Consider the following 22,100-nt stretch of genomic DNA (forward strand, 5'->3'; position numbering starts at 1 on the left):
CCACAAACAGGATTAAGGACAAAGATCAACCTTTATGGAGTCAAACTCAAACAAGCTTAACTTTTGAGGAGACTGCAGACATAGCTCCTCTTTTAGATATACAGTAAATGGAGAGAAACACAAACCTGAAGACGAACCAGAACAAACATTCAACAAAACACAAAACCTAAAAGTGTAAACATTACAAAAGTGAAACATGACCAAGCCAAAACGGAGTAATTTAATAAGTTTATGATAATAAACTTTATTTCTCATTTTATCTTTAATGTTAAATGCATTAATGCTAAAGTCTGTGTCAAGTTAATTGCGAGATTTTTTTCTTTTCAAATATGGGAGAAGAACATAAATGTTTCAGAATACTTTTCATTTGCGTAATTAGGTTAAAAAAACAATTACAAATATTAAAAAACAATTCTGGAAATGATTTGCTGCTGTTTTGAGAGAAAATTGTCTTCCTGTTCTCACCTGATATTTTTGTGGCTCAACACTCTGAAACTCACTTTTTTAAGCTCATAAAATGCTGAAACATGTCAGCATGTGACATGTCTGGACAGTTGTGCATGACCTAAGCTTTCACTAAGAGGCTCTGTTGCTGTGGGTTGGATCCTGCATAAAAAGACATTGTCAGGATGGCTCCATATTAACCCAAAACAATGTATATTTTGTTCTGCATCAACAGTTCAATCTGGGTAAGTATGGCATGTGAACCATAGAAGAAACTAAGTTTCAAAACATCCAGACACCAAGCCAGACTCTCTCCTTAATTGAGATGATGCAAAAATTACATTAAATGAACATCGTGAAAACAGTTTTGTCGATTGTTTTGATACCTAAATTATTAGATGTTGACCCACAGAGTGATTTACATGTTAGTCCAGTCTTTTCTTGTTCAACCTTTCTGATTATATCAAGTCAAAATTCAGATACTTTGTCAACAGGTATCTGTTTATTTTATTACTTCATTGACAGAATAACAGGCTTGTTTTAAAGCTTTACCAGTAGTTTTTGTTAAAGTTTCATAAGTTTTGTATTGAAAATTGATTTGGAAAAATGTGTTTTTTTGTTTTACCTGGTTTTGTTATTTTGTACTTCTTTTTTGAATTTTATCCTTAAAACTAACAAAATTTCCATGTGTCTTTGTATTTTGGTTTGCCTGATGATGCAATTTTTAAATATTAAATGATACTTGAATAGCATTTTTACCAAATACTTTTTTACTCTTACCTGAGTAATTTCTTAGATAACTACTTTTCACTTTGAATTGAGTAAAAACACATTGAACATGTTGAACTGGTGCTAGTCTTACTTGAGTAAAAAAAAATTTGTGTACTCTACCCACCTCTGGTCACATATAAGACTTAGCTCAGGTTGGTTCTATGGATCAACCTGAAGATGCTTCTGCATTGTCATTAGAGTCCACCTACTTGGCCCAGGTGATGGTCACTCAGCTAACAGTAGCTATGAGCCGCTCCTTCAAGCCCACTGCAACCTTAATGAGAACATCAGGAACTCATCAATCAGAGGCATGCAGCGGGAAGGGCTGGCTTCAGCACATGCTTCCTCTCCAAGTTTCTGTGCTCTGGTCCAGAACACCAGGCGTGATGCAGAGGGTGCAATGGACTCCCAGAAGATCCGGAACACACATTCAGATGGAAATTTGGTGTAGAACCGGATCTGGTCATCAGAGGCACAGTAGCGGCTAAAATGTGGCAGACAAATCCACTTTTTGAAGTCTGGCCTCCTTAATATAATCCAGAGCTTCATCAAGTGAACCTATAAATCCACAAAATAAAATAGCAAAACATACGGTTAGCAATAAGTTTTAATTATATATTTGAAATATTACTTCTGTGAAGATCAATACATGTTGTGAGTCGGAGCATGTATGTATACAGCCATTGACTTAATCTCTCCACAAAATACATAACCACATAATCTCATAATTTCATTATGTGATAATAATAATAATAATATTACAGCAACAGTTATATTTTACTGAAATTATCTTACATGGAAAATATATACAATACTATCTTTACCTGCGGGTGGATGTGCCATGTAGTGATGGTCCGCAGTAGCATCTTCAGCCTGGTTAGCTTTCTGAGAGGACAAACTGCCGTTTCTTAGTCCTTTCGAAATCAGACTCTCTCATTACGGTGCAGTGAAGTTATTCCAGGCAAACAGGGAAGGAACAGCTCCACTTTTAAGGCGGCTGGTGGTGGATCCGCTAACAAAATCCTCCGGTGTGAAGTGGCGGCTACATACGAAAGTGCTCCCCGTCTTTATGCAAAAGTCCGGACCTTCATCTCTTCGGATCGCCTGGATCTACTGCCTCCGTTGGTCCGGGTCCGTTGGAAACGCATGATATGACAGATAAGGCTGTTTTCTTGCCCCACATGAACAACCAGAGACTGAACAAAAATAACTGAGCCAAGACTGAGCCATTTTCCTAGCCTTTTAATGCTAACGCTATAGCCACCGGAAGTTGTCCAACCCCACATCCGCTTTCAAACCCGCTGTATTATTATGGGTCTGTATTGCTAATCAAATCTATTTCAGAAGAAGTCTTTAACAAAACAAAATGTGAATTTACATCACTGCATTTCCCCTTAACATTTCTCAGCAACAGCTAATGTCTGACAACAACACACACTACAGTCACTTCTTGTGGATGTCTTTCTGTAATTTAGATACTCATGTATTTCGTGTTGCTATCTCATGCAATAACTCAAGCTTTAATGCAGCTCTGTACATGACAGAATGTGGATCTAGTCACTCTGAACTGGCAGCCTTTGGCTTGTTTGCTTAACAGAGCAGACATTTGGGAGACCGGCTGTGGCTTTAGATGACCTTATTATCAACTGTACTCTTTGCTTTGTAGCTACTTCAGATGCTCACCATCTCTGAGATGTAACACTGGGGTACATTTTGCCTTCATTCCCTGCTGCAGACTCTTCAGTCCGCGTCGGGTCTGGACAGGAGCCATTTGCTGTGAGCAACAGACCTGGCACCTCTGCATCATTTTAGTGAAATAGAAGGAATGCATGCTTACAGCTGAACTCTGAATGTTTTTTTTTTAAACACTCGAAGCACATCTGCTAGAAACAAGTCTGAGGGTCGGAGTGTGGCATGTGACTATCGTTGGCCTGTAGAGTCAGACTAGTGAGCAGCTAGAGGAGAAACTTGACGAAAAGGAAGTGGCAGGGATGTAAAATGCCCCCAGGAGTTTGAAGCCTGATGAGGGGGAGGTTTAAGGGGAAAAAAAGTATCTTCTGCACAGCACACAGCGGATCTGTATCGTTTTTCTTTTTTCTCTGTTTATCGAAGTGCTGCATGATTGAAAAGCTTAGTCTGAAAAGTCTGGAAGCCTAAGTTATTCTAATTGATTGTTGCTTTTTACGAGTCAGGATGAATACATCATTCTGTTTAGAAGATTTCTTGATTTGACAATTTGAACTGTGCTGAATGTTGGATTAGAAGGAGAGGTGAGTAGAGTAACCAAAAATTGTCAAGTAAGAGCAGCACTATTCCAGCTGATTTCACTCGATCAAGAAGTAGCTGTCCAAGAAATTACTCAAGGTAATGTGAAAAAAATATGTGAAAGAGCTACTTACACACTGAGGAACTGATCAGAACTTTTGATTCTATATTTTAAAGTCACGCCGACAAAATGACAACAGGGCATAAAAATTCTGTTTTGTAAAGGCTAAAAAGAAAGAAAAAACATACATATACTGAAGAACCACTCTTCAAACACGCATACATTTTTATCTCAACACCTGCAATATGGACATTTTTCAGATTTATTCCTTGTTTAAGGATCATCTCTCAGCATGAACCGTTGCTATATGGTCCTGCTGCAACACGAGGAGTTTCCCCACCTTGTGTGCAGAGATTAGCTTGTATTTGTGACAGACTGAGGGGAAGAGAGATTGAGTCAACTCTGCTGCGTGCTCAGTGAGTGGAGTTGAATAATCCTGCAGTTACTGCTGCTCTGAACTAGTCGGCAGCTGACCACTGCTCTGCTTGGCTGTGTGGCTGAAAGTCTGCTCACACTGCTCTGAGAGAGCCTGGAAGGCACAGCTGGATGATGTTGGATCTGCTAAGACTGAATAACCTTCTGAAAGCCGGATGAACCTGCTTGGAACTTTTGGATTAGGAGAACCTGGACATTAACGAGAGCAAGCAGCTCAGGGTGCTACTGGTAACATCTGCAGGTAATTTGTGCTAAACCTTTGAAAAAAAAAAACCTCATGCAATATTGCACAAGAATGAATTGATATTAATAGAATTATTAGAATTATAAATCAACATTCTCTTGGAGAAATTATCAGCTGAAATGTCAAAAACTGTATACCTGCTCCTCTTAGTTTTAAAATGCCACAATTATTTTACTCTGTCAAAGATGCAGAATTAAATTTCTAGAATGGTATTTCATATATTCCTCCCACAGATCCTGAAGTGTGACTCTGAAGATTCAGAGTGACACTGAGCTCTTTAAGAATAGTACTCACCATGCTGATTATGTAATTTGTTGCAAATTATTTAGGCGTGCATTAATGCCTAGTGATGCTCATGGTGCATCGAAGTACTCGAGCAGGAAATATTGTGGAGGCGCTTGATGTAAGAATGAACTGCGGGGCTGACTGCTTCATCTAAAGCCACGGTAAAGCTAAACTTTCCTCTTTACTTCTTAAAAGATGTACATTTTGTGCATAAGATACGCAGTCACATTTGAAAGTTTTCACACCCTGCAACTCTCTGGGTTTGGGCTAATTAGGATCGGTTTTACTAATACCAAAAAATTCAAGCAATGTACAAAATATTCTTCAAAAATTGTAGTAAATGTGATAGAATTTTTTTTACAGTATTTGAAACTGTTATTATGACTAAAAATAGCACAAATCACTGATGGGAACAGAATTACTCAGCACCTTGAGGAAGATTTAACCTATTTGAATTTCAAACATTTAATCCAGTGAGCTCTTGACTGCAAAACTAAGAATAAGCTTTACATTGAAATCATAAAAACAAGTCTGAGACCTTCAGGAAAAGTATATTGGTGTGACTTCTTAGGCAATTCTACAGAAAATAAGGACATTTATAAAATTTACATTTCAGTAAGGTGACAACTCATTTACATGATCCTCATACAAGAATCCATAGACTAATTTATCTGTGTGAAATTGTCCGAAGTCACCGTCATTGAATCAGTTCTAAGAAAAACAGTATTTTTTGACAGCAACTGAGTTAAACATGTGCTAACCTACGCTAACCTACTGCTTACTGAATAAAAATGTAACCTCGCAGAATTACCTAACAGACAGCACAATATTTTGTGTCATTCAAATCCATTCTTTTCACAAGAAGGAGCACTAATTCTTCAATGGATGGAGAGTGCAGAACTGCTGCCTGGGTCTCTCAGTAGGACATGTTTGTGTCTTAAAAGTATTGATCGTCTATTTGTCAATACAGCTGATGGGCTGGAACATCTAAGAGATCATAAAAAGTGTTTACCATTACGTTTTCCCCTTACTAAGGACTTTTCTGTCAGGTACAGGGTTATAAAGTGACAACGTAATCTGACCCACAGATGCAACAGAGGTGGTTTTATAGACTTGTAAATATTTTAAGAACTGTTCACATGTGAGCGGGAAGCCAAGTCTTTTGGGGGGAATGTGGGCAAATCCATGACGGAGGCTTTTAAAGCACAATGCTGTCCTTGCATGTAGCAGAGAACTAATGCTTCTGCTTTTTCAGACTACCCCTTTATTTTAAATAATGATTTAAAGCTCAGTCATACGAGCATCAGTACTGAAAACTGCTGAACAACAATGATTGTAGTTCCCATCTGATTGGTTCCCAGAGGACAAATGCCAGCAAAAGGTTAATGACCAATACCATAACTTAAAAAAATAAAAATAACCCATAGAAGTTTAACACTGCTACTTTTCTTACTTCTCATGGCACCAGGCTGTGCTGCTGGTCTACAGCAGGTAGGGATTGAATGTCAGCTGTTGTTGTCTTTTGCAGTGTTTCATTTCAAACATTCATGCTTACTAAAATATGATTGTTCTTCTTTGATGCTTCTCTGTTGTTGAAGTGAACGGACAACTTTTGTTTAGGTGATTTCTTGATTCTACAGGTCTCGTAGTAATTTGATCCGGGGTGTGGCTGATATGATTGAACTGTGTTTTCCAAAAATATTGAGAACTAATTTCTGATTTAACAATCAGAGCGGTTCTGGCTGGTTTGAATACCATGTTTTTCTTAATACATGGAATCATGAAAACTGATTTTTGAATTTACCCATGTAAATTAAATTGATTTAACAATCTGAAACATTTAAATGTAATAACAGTAAGAACAGAAAACAATTTGCATGGACATTAGCAATTCTTTACCAAACTGTAACTAATTGCAACTGAATTGTTGTATTCCACAAAATCTGGAGAGCATCTTTCTTAAGTGTAACACCTGAGAGCTCATTTAATCCTTCTTTAAATCAACTCTGCACCCGGGAGCTTGTCTCTCTGGGAGAGCAGCTTTGAGGGCTCAGAGAGGCTTGGTTCATTTGTTCATTTGCTCCTGAGTTTAAGTGCTTCTAGTTAATCCTACTCCTTTAATTGTCAACAAAGATTGATATGAAGGCTGAATTGACTCTGAAGGCTTCAGTGAATCTGCATTGATTGGATTTCAGTAATTAAATCTATTGTTTGCATCTGTTCAAAACCACTCTAAGACACAAATTTCATAAACCTTACTTGACAATGACATAACTCTTTTTTTAAGAACGAGTAATTTAAGGAAACAGTTACCAGCTGATTTTGGTTCCCTTATGGCTTTCTAAAGCGATTTACTGACTTCAGACAGCAGAATTGAATTATAAGCATGACCTCTCAGGACATTTCCATCAGGGGAGCAAAGAAATTCTCTGTTTATATTTTCCTTCAGTTTCTACTGACCATCAGATAGAAAGGTAAAGATTATTAGCTTGCTGCTAAGAGGCTCTCAATCTGTTTTTGATTGACCTCCAGTGTAGTTTCCGCACCACAAAACCACTTTGTGCCATTTAACCGAACCATCGAGACTCTGTTAGAAATATTACTTTGCAAATTTGGTTGAAGTGATAAACTTGGAAAAACATTGTGTTTTTTTGTTTTGTTTAATTTTTTTGGCTGGATTTATACAGATTCATGTACTTGAATGTTCAACATTAACTGACAACCAGCAATGTTTTGAAATGATGTATAGTCTGATCTTATGAGACTGTGTTGCATAGGTTGAATTTAAATCCTTCACTGATTTCTATTGAAATTAGGCATGACCATATAAAATGATCTTTATTCAAAATATACAGAGTTTTGTTTGAAGTCATGTGAATCATTTAGAATATATTTGGTCAATGCCATTAGGAATAAATTGAAGCATTTCCCATCCCCAAAAGTCCTACATGAAATCAGATATTTTTTCTTTGTGAAAAGAAATAAGAATAATTTGCAAAGTGACTGCTTATATTTTATTAGACAGCAGAAAATTGGTTTATAAATATTCAAGATTTCACATGACACTCATATATCCAGTCACAGTGTTGAGAAATACTGAAATATCTTTGAACTTATTCAAAACAATCTAGTCTATATAAAGCATGATTTGCTTTTGGCTCTTTGGCTGCATATGAATTGACCTTCTGCTGCTTCAGCATTGTAAACAAAAACATGACATTTGCATGAACGCAGTGGAGCAGAATGATTATTCAGTGCGTTCATTATGTAATATCTATGTTGCCACTGGGCACAGCAGGGTTGTGAGACAAAAGTTGCTTTACAATCTCACTCTATCTGATCTGGAATAAAACTGGTATTTACTCCTACAAATACAACTAAGGTATTAAATTTAATTTTAAACAGTGAATGATATATTTATAATAGTCCTTTTAGGAACCTCCAAGGAAACATGCAGGGACAGAGAGAATGATTTCCTTTTTCTTTTGCATGTTGGGCTTCTTAATAGAGGATGGTCTCCTTTACTAGAGAGTACACTAATGAGAAATTGAGAGGCAGGATATTTTCTTTGGGCAACAGGAAAAAAATACACCCAACAAAAAGAGATTGCAGCTGAGTGCTCTGTATTTGGAAACAAGACGAGGTGGTTACACCCCAGATCAATTGGTTACCTTTCTGGTTTGATTTCAGATTGTTTCTGGCTCTGCAAACAAAAGATACTTACACTTATGGGGCACTTTATTTGGTCAGACAGCCTTGCACCTTCAAAACTCCCCTAATTTTTTATGTTTTTTATGGTTTCCCTGATAGGTTTTGCTTCATTTTGACATAATAGCATTACACGGATCCTGCAGATTTGTCAGCTGGACTTTCAGAGATTGCATAGTGAACTCATTGTCATGTTCAAAAAACTGTTTGGGATGATAATTAATTATAATAATATAAGGTGCCTTAGCTTTAATTGCCTTTAAGGTTTTGAGTTGAGTGCTGCCCGGGGCTTGGAGGTGTGTAGCTGGCCATTCGCATGCTTTTTGCCCCTTCTGTGTTGGCTGACATATCCTATTGATTTTCAATTTACCATATTAGGAAAAGAGAAGGGAAAGCGAAGCACACACACCACATGATGCACAAGGAAAACATGGCATGCATGTGACATCCAGCTTGTACCATGTTCTCTTTTAACACAACACAGTAGCTTAGCACTGAGGAAATGACATTGCAAATTTAACCAGTAAGAATCAGGCAGGCATTTGTTTACTTTAGATAACACGGTGGGAACAAAGAATCAAAACAAAAGGTGGCAGACAGATCCACAAAAAGTTGGTTATGAAATAACCAAGTGGGGCGTACATTCTAAGGTGCAAAAAAAATAAAAAGAGACAGATTTTTCTGTCTTTGTGTTAAATCTCATTGCCTTCCTGTTTGGCTTTGTAGGCTGAATCATAAAACTACTTTTAATATTTGTAGTCCACAGAGGAGTTTACTGACACTCTCCAAATGGACTCCTCTGAAATTCTGTACCCAGATTTATGGTTCCCACAGGGAGTACAATAATTATTCTGGTGGTCTCTTAAGTTGCATTCAAGAGCCATCAGCAGAACCAGGAGGCTTACTCTGGTTTATGTCCAAACCCAGTAAACAGGCTTAATGATTTTTACATTAAACTCCAGCTCTGTGTAGATTTGCCCCTCATGGCTAGAACCCTAAAGTATCTAATTTCCACACCCACAAATTGAGTGCTCACTTGAACTTCTGCAGCAGGTACACAGAGTACAGCTCATACATTACTGAGTGTATCAGGGTTTCTTTTGCTCGCTCCAAGTTGAGTTTGTTAGTATTGCAATAGTGCACTACCATATTGTTGACCTGGTACTAGATGAGTTGAAAGTTGTTGTTATTTCTATGTGTACAGACATAGCAGAGCATGTTATTTGGGCTCATCAACATATAGAAAAAAGTAGCCGATAAACACCAGATTGCGCTGCTGGCTGGCCTTAGTTGCTTTAACGTGACCCTGAGTCAGACTAAACATTTTAATGTAGCAATATGTTTTAAAATCTTACCTTACTAGAAACAGGAATAAAATATTAGTATTATGTGTAATTTATAGTTCTTGTTCCAATTCTATTTCAGTATTCCCAATGCTGTATTGAACTATATTTAAAGATTACATATTCACAATGTTGAATTATTGATTTGACCATATGTATTGCTTTGTTTGGCAGAAATATCACCCTTGCATGGCTGGACTTCTCGCTCCACCCTATGGCGTGATGGAGAGCAGTGGGTCCGACAGTGAGTATTTCAGAGATGCTCTATTTTTTCTTTTGTTTGTTTTATGGCATTTTCTCTACTGTTTAAGTTCGTACAGTGTTAATGGTGGCTTTACACTTAGATTATGACTTAATGTAGATTAAGACCACAGTTGAGCCTTAAATTAGAAAGATTAAAGTCAACTAAAGACAAAAGCTATTTTAGATGACAAGTACATGAAGATGATTACACTAAAGGACTTTTTGTTTCCAGTTAAACTGAGAATTAGCAGAAAACAGTCCAGTGTTATTTCTGTCTCCAACTTTATGTAACCCCAACCCCCCACTCGATTCTCTGATGTTTTGATGAAATCTGAAACACAGTTTTCTGGTGCAAGTTAACTCGATATTGGAACTGCTGTAGCCAGATTTTACGTCATGCATCATAAAAATGATGAGCAGCAGTGTGCGGGAAGGAAATCCAGAAACTGCTGGTTCACTGGTGGTGGGCAAACTAGACACTGCTCAATATTTGTCAAACATAACTGATAAATGGTTGCTTTATAATAAATTCATCTTTTCAAGTTGAGGTTTTATGGAAGTCTGTATCTTGTTTCCATTATGCAACAGCATTGTTTTTGTAGCTTGCAGTCCAGTTCTCGTGGGATTTACAACTTATATTTTATGATTGCTCACATTGTGACAGATGTCTAACAGGAGTCAGAGGGTGGAAAGTGCTGTACTCTCTCTTGTTCAAAGCAGCTGAATGGATTTGTAGCTGCATCATATAAATTAAGCATGTTTTAACAGCTTACTGTTCAAGTCCTGCGCCTTTACACGATATGGGTGCTAAGAGCAAGATGCTTTTAAATTCAGCCATGCTTGATTTATTCCTGTCATGCATGTAATGCAGCTTACTCTTAACGCCTACAGCAGCGGAGACTGGCATTTTTAATTATTTACTACAGTGAAGTGCTAAAACCAAATAAATTATTTATTTTGATTTGTTCTTGCAAAGCTGAAATGATGACATGATCAAACCACAGTAATTAATCCCCCAATGCCACCTCTGTTATGGATAACTTAATGAGCTATAGGTTTGACAACTCTCTTCATAACTCGCAACATTTAAACAAAGTGTCTTTCTTTACTTGTCTTGTATGTCAAATAAGATTTGGAATCAATCAAGTGTTACCTGTGGTTTGTTTTCCCTAATTTTTTGAAGAAATATTTTTTTTAACTCTGCATATTTTATTGTATTCTCTCTTTTCCAATAGGAATGACAGAAAAGGAGAACCTAAGCAGCAATCGATTTGTCTCATTGTCCAAACCACCAAATAAGGTATTTCTTATTGTAGAACAACACAAAATCTCAATGTCTTTATATTACTGCACCTACATCACTTTTAGTCACCTCTCCTAAAGGTAAAATAATCTTTTATTTAAGGACCAGTGTTAGGAATTAATAATAATAATAATAATTTCAGGTTGAGATTATTCTACTAGACTAAAATATGATTTCAAGGTTCTGTTGAGATTCTTTTTCATCATTTGTGCCAATTAATTTGAAGAGTGCTGCATTTAGATTTTAAATCATGCAAAGGCAAATCAAAAGAGTTTAAGATATTGACAAGATGCATCCTTTTTTACTGTGGATCTTAAGAGAAAGCAGACAAGCTGTGAACTGCTTTCCTTGGCATATTTTAGTATTTCACTCACTCCTCTATGCTTGAATGGGAATAAAGAATGAGAAAGTTGTTTTAAGCTTAGTCGCAACATAAACAAGGTGACTGGAGTTTTTGTCTCCATCCTGAATAGTTCCTGTCCCACCTTTCCCCGGCACTCATTTCCTGCTTCATAGTGTGGCACTGCAACAGATTTATGGTGCCTGCTTTTTTCAGACATGAAGTTTAATCATAACACAGAGCTGTTGACTTTTGCGGAAAATAAAAGCAGATAAGTGTATGGTTGCTTTCTTGTTGCAATTAAACAAATGTGCTCTTAACTAACCTAGCAGAAAAAAATTGTTTCAGGAAATTTCCTCATTGATGTAAAACGCGAAGCCCAAAATGAGCTGCATAAATGACTGAGTTGCAATGATTTCTGGGCCATTCCCAAAGCTTTTTGAATGTCAGACTTTTGCAGCTCCTTTGGTTACTGCAACAGACAAAAGGTGATGAAAAATATATTATGTGTTCAACTGCAACAAGAAAATACTTTATTCAAGATTCCTAAAAACCTGACTGTAAAGAAATGCAGACATGGCCTGATTTAGACTAAGGGCTTCTCAGTCTTTATGTATTTTTTCCATAAGACATCATTTATCCTCCAAGTCAGTTGAAAAAACTTGTTCTGTTTTATTTCATTTTGCAGAAGTCCTTTCCAGAAAGTCCAGCCAAACTCCATGCTAAAAGTCCAACTCAGGTAGAAACTTCAGTCCTCATCTATGTTCAGAACTCAAGTGTAAAATATTACTGTCATTATAATAACAGGTTCCCTCTGAGAAGATCCTACGAGCGGGGAAGATTCTCCGCCATGCCATCCTTTCCAGAGCGCCTCACATAATCCGAGACAGAAAGTATCATCTCAAAACATACAGGTCAGTTGGCATTTTGTAACTCTGGGATTCTGATTAAAGGCCATAAACAATAAACTTTGCAGCTATTCCTTGTTAATTGTGTTCAGAGTTGCAGTATATGTGTGATTTATCTACTTCCATTAGAATCTACAAACCTAAAACAGCAGATTCAAGCTGAGAAAGTAGATGAAAGTTGTTGAACCCTGATGATGCCAAGCTTGAAAGCTAGACTCCGACAGTGTATGATACAGAAGTAGGGACATTTCCTTTAGTTCAGAAAATGAGAATTTATATGTCAATTAATTCAGTGAGGGGGAGGAGGTCAGTAGCTTGGAAACCAAACAGAAACCAAGCTATTAAGAAAAGCACCCGGTTGTGATTCCAGTCTGCCTATAGCTCACCTCGGCGATGAAGGACCCAATGTGTCTGAATTTTAATTGCCTTAATTTTCTCCATGTTGTCTTACTCACGAGGGTTTGGCAGCAGTACAATAATAAAGTCAAAATAATACTATGAGGACACCATGTATCAGTCTGTAGTCCTCTTGATATGTGGTTTGGCCCTAAAAAACATGATGCAACACAAGTGGTGGTTGGAAGGAGAGATGAAATAATGTTATACAATCAGACAGTAGCTGCAGTCGAACACACTCTCTCTCACTTGACTCAGACACAAACAAATCTCAAACCATAGTAAGCTAATTGTCATTTGGAAACATACAGATGGATATCAATACTGGTTTAACAAAGTCTGTAGGCATCAGCAGATGTTTTATATTAACAGAGGGAAGGAAAAAAAAAGAATGAATGAAATCATAATATTGATGCCTGACTTCAAGACTAGTGGTTATCTTGATGGTCTGGCTGTTGACTTCCTCTGAGGTTTTTGTCCTATTTGTGTGGCATGAACTGTATTGTTTCCCCTTCCCTCTCCTTTTGGTTGTTCCTTCCCTTGAATAAACACAGGGAAGCTATTTAGACTCCGACCTTAGAAACAATAGGTCTAAATGGTTTAAATGAGGATTTGTTGTAATAGTGTAATAATTATTAGCAGTTATTTTAAATCATTCTAGGAAAAAAAGTGCTTCTGAAAAAAAAAGTTCTTTTTTTTGTGGTTGAGGAGAAATGTCTTCTTTTAACTTGTATTTCCTGTGATCTATGTGACCACAGTGCTCACCACATTTGTGAGGACTGGAATTGAGAAAAGCTGAACTAGATAATAATGAGGTCGAGTGTTGTGTGCTGTCTCTGAGATAGATTGGAGATCCAGGATCTGTCTCTGGCTCAGCAACTGTAGGAAACAGCAGCAAATCTTAGTGACATGAACGCAGACAGTCAAATAAAAAGAATCATTCAAACCAAAGGCAAATCAAAGGGATGGTGACACTTAATTTGAAGGGTGTGTATAAGCCTGACATGATCCTGTCATAAACAAAACATAACAACTGTTATGAACATGAAGAAGTCTTCATAAATGTTTGTAACTGTTGTTATTCAGTAAATTATGACACTCATAATGCAATGTTTCATAAAAGGGCATTAAGATTGTTAACTTGGCATTATTTGGTAAGTAATGACACTTTTAATGCAAAGTTGCACTAAAACTTGCACTAAAAGTCCATTGAAAGTGTCAGCTTTGCATTAGAAACGTCATTATTCATCAAACAGTCATAACCATTCATGAAAACTCCTTTATGTTCATAGCAGGTGTTATTATTAGGTTTATGACAGTACTGCTTGTCTCATGCACACTTTGGCAACTAAAGTGTTACCAAAGTGATTAAAATATTACATAATTTCTCATCTTCCTCTAAGTTCTTATGGAGACTTTTGTTTTCTCCAGGCAGTGCTGTGTGGGGACAGAGTTGGTGGACTGGCAGATGCTGCAGAGCTCCTGCGTCCATTCCCGCATTCAGGCTGTGGGGATGTGGCAGGTGCTGCTGGAGGAAGGTGTCCTCAACCACGGTTAGAACCTGCAGGACGTCTGCGTCAGCATGTGAGACAATCACAGAAACTATTTTTCAAAAATGCTAGTCTGACTATCTGTGCTGTGATGCAGTGGATGGAGAGACGGTCTTCCAGGACAAGTACCTTTTCTACCGCTTCCTGGACGATGAGCAGGAGGACACTTTGATACCCAGTGAGGAGGAGAAAAGGGAAAGCCACGATGAGCTGCAAGACACTCTGCTCTTTCTGTCGCAGATTGGACCAGATGCTCTCATGAGGATGATCCTGAGGAAACCGTAGGGTTCTGACGCAGCACTCACCACAGAAAAGTTCATCTTTCAGACAGCTTTTGGTTTCTTTAGCCTGTTTCCTATTTTTTAGGCCATCTGAAAGAACACCAGATGACTTGGAGATCATTTATGAAGAACTGCTCCATATAAAGGCCTTGTCTCACCTGTCCACCACCGTGAGTCACTAACAGTTTTCTGTGTCCTAAAAAATTATATAATTGTGAAAAAAATCAGAAAATTAAATAGAGTTTTAAAATTATATACATATATATATTTGGAAGAAAGATTTTCTTTGGCAAGATGAAAGCAAAATCAAACTTTTTCTTCTGTTAGGCAGCAAAAGTGATAGTGCTTTGTGATGAAAAACCAACACTGCACATTATCGAAGAGCAAATTACAAATGCATAGAACACTTTTTATATTTTTTTTGTAAACTGAAGTAAAACTGCATCAGTCTTTCCAATAGAATCCCAGTAAAACACACTGCAATTAGGGGTTGTAACGTGGCAAAATGTGTGACAATTTGACAACACATGCCAAAACTGTAATCATAAATTAGTGTTACTGCTGTGTAAGTCAATTCAAAACAGTGTTTACTTTTAACTGCATTCAAATCTGTTGTTCCAACCGAGGAAACACTTGAGTTTGGGTTAAAATAGACCTTTCCCCTCTTTGAATCATTCTCTCCTGGATTGGACAGGTAAAGAGGGAACTAGCAGGAGTTCTCATCTTTGAATCCCATGAAGAAGCAGGAACAGTCTGTGAGTATATCTACTTTATTTAGAAACCATCCGATGATAAATATGGCAAATCACAGAATGTTTTTTTCTCTCGCAGTGTTCCACCAAGGAGAAGAGGGCACATCCTGGTACATTATATTAAAAGGCTCAGTGAATGTCGTCATCTATGGGAAAGTAAGTGATTATTCACCTTGTAATGATCCTCTGATTCTTACTTTTGTTGGGCTGTTAGTTACTGATCAGCGTGCTGCTGTGCGCAGGGTGTTGTCTGCACACTCCATGAAGGAGACGACTTTGGGAAGCTGGCGCTGGTCAATGACGCCCCTAGAGCTGCCTCCATTGTCCTTCGAGAGGACGACTGTCATTTCCTGAGAGTGGACAAGGAGGACTTCAACAGGATTTTGAGGGTGAGTTTAAGGTCAGTGTCTTGTGATGGTCTGCAAATGTCAGAAGAAACATTATCGCCCTCTGCTGGCAATTACATAGCAATGCAGTCAAAAGTTTGCCTTCTGAAATGAGGCTACAGGTGATTGTTTGGTGTTAAATATCAACTTTTAGAGTAAATCATCTTATGGGAAATCACACATCCTGTTATAGGCTTTTTAACAAAAAAGAACAAGCTGTATTTTAAGGACATCCAGCAGTGAGCACCAAAAGTATCTCTCACCTGACAGAGTGGCTTTCCGAGAGTCATATCACCAACATCAAAGTCTGCAAAAGCCAATAAATGCAACTTTTCAAAGACTTTCTACCTTCTACTTTCAACCTTTTCTTTTTTAATCAACAACAGAGATCCCATGTATTCACTTTGTCTGTTTGTATTTACTACAAAGGATGTGGAGGCCAACACAGTGCGTCTGAAGGAGCATGGCCAAGATGTTCTGGTGTTGGAGAAGAGTCTCAGCAGCAGCCGAAACTCTGTCCAGGGATCCTCTGCAGCTCACCACAAGTAATTAAACACACCAACCAGTTCAGAGATGGATGTTAAATCCCCATCACAGGGATTTAAGGAGAGCAATATATGTGTTTGAAATTTATGTGTTGTGTTCAAGTGCGGTAAAGTAACATTTGACCAGCATTGCATGGTCTATATTATTTTACACTAAACTCACTCACCAACGATGTTTGGGATGGTGATGTATCATGATGGTTGTTGAAATTTGTGTTAGCTTAATGCCACTCCCTGCCATCTGAAACCCTCACAACAACTCAGTTTACTTTCACTACATTAATCTTTAGTCATGCAAACCAAAATTAAATATTTCCACCATAACTCAGCTCTGAGTTGATTTGATCCAACTCCATTGCGATATAAAACCAGCTTCATCTCAAAGTGACAGTTTACAGCTACATGCTGGAATTATACAGTAAAAATAATCTTTACCAGCTGTTTGAGTGTTATAACAATGCTGCATCACTCCCACTCAAAGTAAATCAGATAACAAAACATTAGAAAACTTCTCATGACATTCAGATGCAAACTGCAAGCAGCTAAGGCCTGTGACCGACTTGCAATAAATAGATATGTACAGATAGATAGATAGAGAGATAGATAATTGTCACAAAGCAGAGTCATTTATTTCAGTTGGATCCTAAGAGTGAGTGTGAAGTAAATCTGCATCAGATGCTCTGCTGCCAGCAAGTGTTTCCTCCTAATAGAGGCATCTGTCACTGCCCCAAGGTGGCTGAAATACACAGAAACACATTAATGGTAATGATGGCCTGGCTCCTGGGGGAAAAGGAGGCTTGGCAAGCCACAATTACTTGTTCAGGGTTGCCCTCTAATCAACTCCACTCTTGACACACAAGAGTGTCAAGACTGCCCCATGAGAAGGGGCTTTCTTAGTGCCATTCCCTCTTGTCATGCTGTTATCAAGTAATAAAAACAACCAAGGGTGGTTTGTGTTCATTCCCCTTCATGTGGTGGAAGATGCCCCAAGTTTGTTTTGTTTTTTTCATAAATATATTTGCTAGGATTATTTTGTGGCTCTTATCTTCTCCTCTTCTTCATCTTCAGGAGCTCTGATTGTAAATAGGATTGTTTTCAAATGAGCCAATCACAGGCACACACTGAAGGAAGAGAAATCAGTAGTGGTGCCACTATGCATTAAGAGTCTGTATCTTGATTAATGAAGGGTTTGTGTGTGATTTTGTTGTGTTGTGTTACTTCAGATACAACATCATGTCCGGGACGCCGGAGAAGATTTTGGAGCACCTTCTTGAAATGATGCGATTGGATTCCCAGTTCACCGAGTCAGGTGCTGCCCATCGTGTCAAACACAAGAGATTCACATTATTACCATTTATAATTTAATGATGTCTATCATTTACTGTGAAGAGTTCTCAGCCACACTGCCTTGGCTTTTTTTCAGATTTTATAGTATTACAACCTCAAATTTTAATGAGCGGTGGAGAGAAGACTGCTTTCTTGTCTTTTTTTTTTGCATAATGTTGTTTTTCGGTCTGGGCGGAGCGCCTTCCTCCACCCTCCTGTGGCCTTTGTGGGGATGCATAATTAATTCACATGTATTGACTTTCCGACCTAAGCTTAGAATCTCTGGGTTTTATTCCAGGGGTATTAGAGTAAAGAGGCTGAATACAAACTCACCCAACAGATTTCAGATATGCGGTGTGTTTTATCTCTCTGATCTGTCCTCTGTGGTCTGCGCCACCTCCGCCCTCGCTGCAGTGACCTGTCTGTTCCCATCTAAAATTAGCTCCACATCTAATTGCCATCATGTGTGGCTATACATATGGCTTTCACTTTCCCTGCAGAGAGGACCGACCCAGCCATGTGTCTGAAGGTGTCTTTGATGTGCCATTAACCGTATCTTCTCTGTCATTTGTCTCAGATTCGGCCTTAGATGATTTTGTGCTCACGCACTGTGTCTTCATCCCGAACAGTCGGTTATGTCCTGTGCTGAGCGACCAATATCCTTTTGATTACATTAAAGAAAAGTCTTCTTCCCAGTGAAATGAGGTGTTTGCTGTAGTTTTGTTGATCTTTAACAGCAGTGCAGCTACCACGCCCAGGCCTCACAAGGCTCAGAGATGGAGAAGCTGGACTACACGCTCAACAACAAGCGCCGGGTGATCCGCCTGGTGATGAAATGGGCTGCTGTGCACGGAGAACACCTGCAGCAGCAGGACATGGTCTTCCTTGAGGTCAGTGGGTCTCCAAAACAGTCGTAACAAAAGCAGCTGACTGTAATCACCTCTGGAAATCTCACAGATATGATAAGATTTAGGTTTAAAAGAAATATCTGTTTAGTGGATGTTTCCATCCAAACAGAATGGCTTCTGTTGGTCATGTCATAATTTATACACTGGGTTTTTGTTTTTATTTGTCACAATTAACTTCATTTATTTAGTTTGCATTACAAAACCACACAGCACAATCAACATTCGTAACATTTTTAAAAGCTATTTCACAGTTTTTCCCTAGCAATTTGCATTGTTTATGGTCATTGTGTAAAATATACTCAGTGACATAATTCAACATGAAAAACAGCAAAACCTAACTAACTTTTTTAAAAAGGCCTCAGAAATACACATATTTAGGAGATTTGGTTTAATGGATCAATTATGATGTCTCAGTAATCAAATTCTTAGAGATTCTTATATATTGGAATACCAGAAAAAAAAAACAAAAAAAAAAGACCTTTTTTTAAAAAAAAATACATTTCAGTATTTCAGTTTTCCAAATGTGTCAATACTCAAATTAGTGTGACTTTATCTCATTTTAAGTCTTGTTTGCACTCAAGGGTTGTCATGTTTTCCAGGAGTTTCTCGTGGCTGTTTCAGAAGATGCCAAAGTGCTTCCAGCCCTCAGGGATCAGCTGACAGAGCTGGAGAAAATTATAAAAAGCAGGTTAGTTAGGATTAGCTGTTATACATTGTATGGATAAGTGGTGTAAATATTGCTTCCTATTAATAAATTATAGGACTTACACATGTCAAACCTATCTGTTGGTTCTACCTTTTTAGTGCAGACGATGCCAGATCCTCACACAGAAAGGTATATAGCTAATTCTGTTAGATTAACATTTTTATACAGATGTTTATGTTGCTGCCTAATGAACATGTTCTCTGTTGCAGCACAAAGTCCTTCTGCAGCATTTCAATACGGCAGATGAGAAACTTCAGAAACGGCAGCCCATCAATGGAGATGATGAAAGTAAGTGCAGAAAAGTCTTGCAGTTATGGGAAAAATAAAGGACATCCATTTTCAATTCTGGGGTTTTAATTATCGAAATACAATAAGTATAACCTAATCTTTACCAGGTTCTGAATTATGTATTTCTAGTCCTGAAGTTTGCATAAATTATTCACAAACTATTAATTTGAGACATGGATATTTTTTAAAGTTGACAAAGCAAATTCAATTCAAGGTTAAGCAGGGCAATGATCAGAAAGATGCTTTACACAACCTCACATTTGATGTTAAATGCTTCAGTTTTTGTTAGTACACTTAATGAAAGGCTAGGAAGTATGACACCAGTATGAGCGCAAACACTTCATACGAGACGCTGAGCTCGGTCAAGGAGGAGTCATGTTTTGAGCTTGTTTTGCTCTATCAACCTGAGAAGTCACTGAGAAGACCATGAGCTTTTCTGTAAACTAAAGTGTATGACAGCTGAATGCTGGTTGAATCTGGATCATGCAAGCAATGAAAGAAGTATATAATGAAGAAAGAAACTGTGTGAAGCTGGGAGTCATTTCAAAATATGTAATTTGCTCCTGATGGTGATTTTCAAACAATGTGAATGCAAAGGTGCAGTTTTTTTACCTCCTTTATTTAATAAATAATGAGTGTGTAGAATATGCTGCATTTTATTCAAAGTCTTGACGGAAGCCGTTGTTGCATATTTTCATTCGCAAATAATTTACAATTTGATATGAATATTCACTCCAATTAAAAAGAAAAAGGCCTGTCTTCTTTTTCTCATCACTGTTGAGATAAGATTGAATCCTACATCATATTTTTTATTCCGTTTCCTCCCATTCTTACATCCAGTCCTGTTCAAAGTCTACTGCTGTGACCACACCTACACCACCATCCGAGTCCCGGTGGCCTCCTCGGTCAGAGAGGTCCTGGAGGCCGTGGCCGACAAGCTGGGGTCAGCGGAGGATCTGATCCTGGTCGGCCTCAGTTCAGCAGGAGGTGAGAGCAGCAGCTGTACGTGACGAGGAAATGATTGGAATTAAATATGAAGAGCAAATGCAGTCAACTATGACATATACTATTTAATCCATTTATTGGAATTCACCAAGAAAAACTCTTTGCATTATTTTTAAAACCTTATTTGAGTCAAATTGTACTTTTGAATGACATTTATAGAAACATTATTTTAGAAAAAAACCAATCAATTTGATCACTTTTCTTTCAACAGATTAGAAAAAAAATTGTACAATTAAACTGTAAAAAAAAACCTATCATCAACAGACTATATCCCCAAAGCTAATCTCCTGTTTATTATCACAAAATGAGATTAAGGATGTAATAGCAACAGTTCTTAGAAAGATTCTGGATAAATGAGATTTCTGCACACTTTAAAACCAGATTGCAGTTTTGAGACACTGACAGTAAAAAGACATGCCATCGAAACTGGTCATTACTTTATTTATTGCTTTTATGTTGTGCTTTTTAATAGGAGCAGTTTCAAAATGTATAACACAAAGTTAGTTTATTGTCAAAATTTATGTTTATTTATTTATGTTCATAAATTAGTTCATATTTTTAACATAACATTAGTTCATATTTTTATGTCACAACACAATTTTATTTATTTATTTATTTAGTTTAAATCTTTCTGTGGTTTTTTTGTCTTTTTGGCAGAGAAAGTTGTCTTCAAACCAAATGATGTCTCCATCTTCTCCACACTCAGCATAAATGGAAGACTCTTTGCCTGCGAGAGAGACCAGCTGGATGCGTTGGTGTGTTGATTTAATCAAATACTTATTATCATGATGACATACTAACACCACAGTTCTTTCATTAACGCCAAAAAACTGCTTTTATTTGATTGTATATGTGGACAATTTTATAATTTTTTTTAACAAACAGATTAAAGTGTCTCTGCCTTTTTCAGTTTTACAGCATCTTGCGAAAATGTCCTTAAAACTTTAATTTCAACTACAAGCTTAGGTTGTATTTTATATTGAACCTTGTAGTTACATATTACATTACAATCCCAATGCAATCTATTGACATTTGTGACTGCAAAGTTAAAAAAGAGTGGAACATTTCAGGATTTTATCTGATCTCTTGTGTCTCCCAGATGCCTCTGTCTGAACAGGAGGGTCCGTCTCTTGGGTCTCTTGCCAATTTTGAGTTGATGAGCTCTAAGGATGTGGCTTACCACATGACCTTCTACGACTGGGAGCTTTTCCATTGTGTCCATGAGGTATTTATAGAGCAATAAGGACGCCTCAGCAGGTTCTGTTTAATCAAATTTGCTTTCAAGGCTGGCACACACTGTCTTTATTTACTGGACCTAATGTGATATTAGCTTGTTTTTCTTTGTTGTTTTTTTATTCTCTGATGTCTTGCAGCTTGAACTCATCTATCACACGTTTGGGAGGCAGCACGTCAAGAAAACCACAGTGAATCTGGATCTTTTTCTCCAGAGATTTAATGAAATTCAGTTCTGGGTAATTACAGAGGTTTGTCTGTGTTCCCAGCTGAACAAGAGAGTTCAGCTCCTCAAGAAGTTTATCAAGATCGCTGCTCAGTAAGTGGATCTCTTTTCTCTCAGGAATTCAAAATGAACTTTCATTGTGAATTTA

At 37.6% G+C, this 22,100-nt stretch overlaps 1 protein-coding gene across 4 annotated transcripts in view; it reads left to right on the forward strand.

Annotated features, from left to right (window-relative positions):
- The window catches only part of rapgef4a (Rap guanine nucleotide exchange factor 4a), a 32,762-nt gene that overhangs the window by 7,176 nt on the left and 3,486 nt on the right, over window positions 1–22,100 (forward strand). For 3 of the 4 annotated variants that reach the window (XM_055032259.1, XM_055032264.1, XM_055032263.1), the window contains 21 exons: window positions 9,731–9,800; window positions 11,035–11,099; window positions 12,131–12,181; window positions 12,250–12,356; window positions 14,178–14,299; window positions 14,394–14,577; window positions 14,663–14,747; window positions 15,272–15,332; window positions 15,409–15,485; window positions 15,572–15,718; window positions 16,145–16,260; window positions 17,484–17,569; window positions 18,164–18,242; window positions 18,332–18,476; window positions 19,094–19,182; window positions 19,299–19,329; window positions 19,410–19,488; window positions 20,329–20,475; window positions 21,151–21,248; window positions 21,593–21,718; window positions 21,867–22,045. In XM_055032259.1, coding sequence (XP_054888234.1) covers window positions 9,731–9,800; window positions 11,035–11,099; window positions 12,131–12,181; window positions 12,250–12,356; window positions 14,178–14,299; window positions 14,394–14,577; window positions 14,663–14,747; window positions 15,272–15,332; window positions 15,409–15,485; window positions 15,572–15,718; window positions 16,145–16,260; window positions 17,484–17,569; window positions 18,164–18,242; window positions 18,332–18,476; window positions 19,094–19,182; window positions 19,299–19,329; window positions 19,410–19,488; window positions 20,329–20,475; window positions 21,151–21,248; window positions 21,593–21,718; window positions 21,867–22,045 — 2,144 coding nt within the window. Of the gene's footprint in view, window positions 1–4,015; window positions 4,218–9,730; window positions 9,801–11,034; window positions 11,100–12,130; window positions 12,182–12,249; window positions 12,357–14,177; window positions 14,300–14,393; window positions 14,578–14,662; window positions 14,748–15,271; window positions 15,333–15,408; window positions 15,486–15,571; window positions 15,719–16,144; window positions 16,261–17,483; window positions 17,570–18,163; window positions 18,243–18,331; window positions 18,477–19,093; window positions 19,183–19,298; window positions 19,330–19,409; window positions 19,489–20,328; window positions 20,476–21,150; window positions 21,249–21,592; window positions 21,719–21,866; window positions 22,046–22,100 lie in introns of those variants that run through there. The other variant, XM_055032262.1, reaches the window with a different exon arrangement.

This window comes from Poeciliopsis prolifica, unplaced genomic scaffold, assembly GCF_027474105.1.
Source record: "Poeciliopsis prolifica strain line A6 unplaced genomic scaffold, Auburn_PproV2 SCAFFOLD007, whole genome shotgun sequence".
NCBI classification, from domain to species: domain Eukaryota; kingdom Metazoa; phylum Chordata; class Actinopteri; order Cyprinodontiformes; family Poeciliidae; genus Poeciliopsis; species Poeciliopsis prolifica.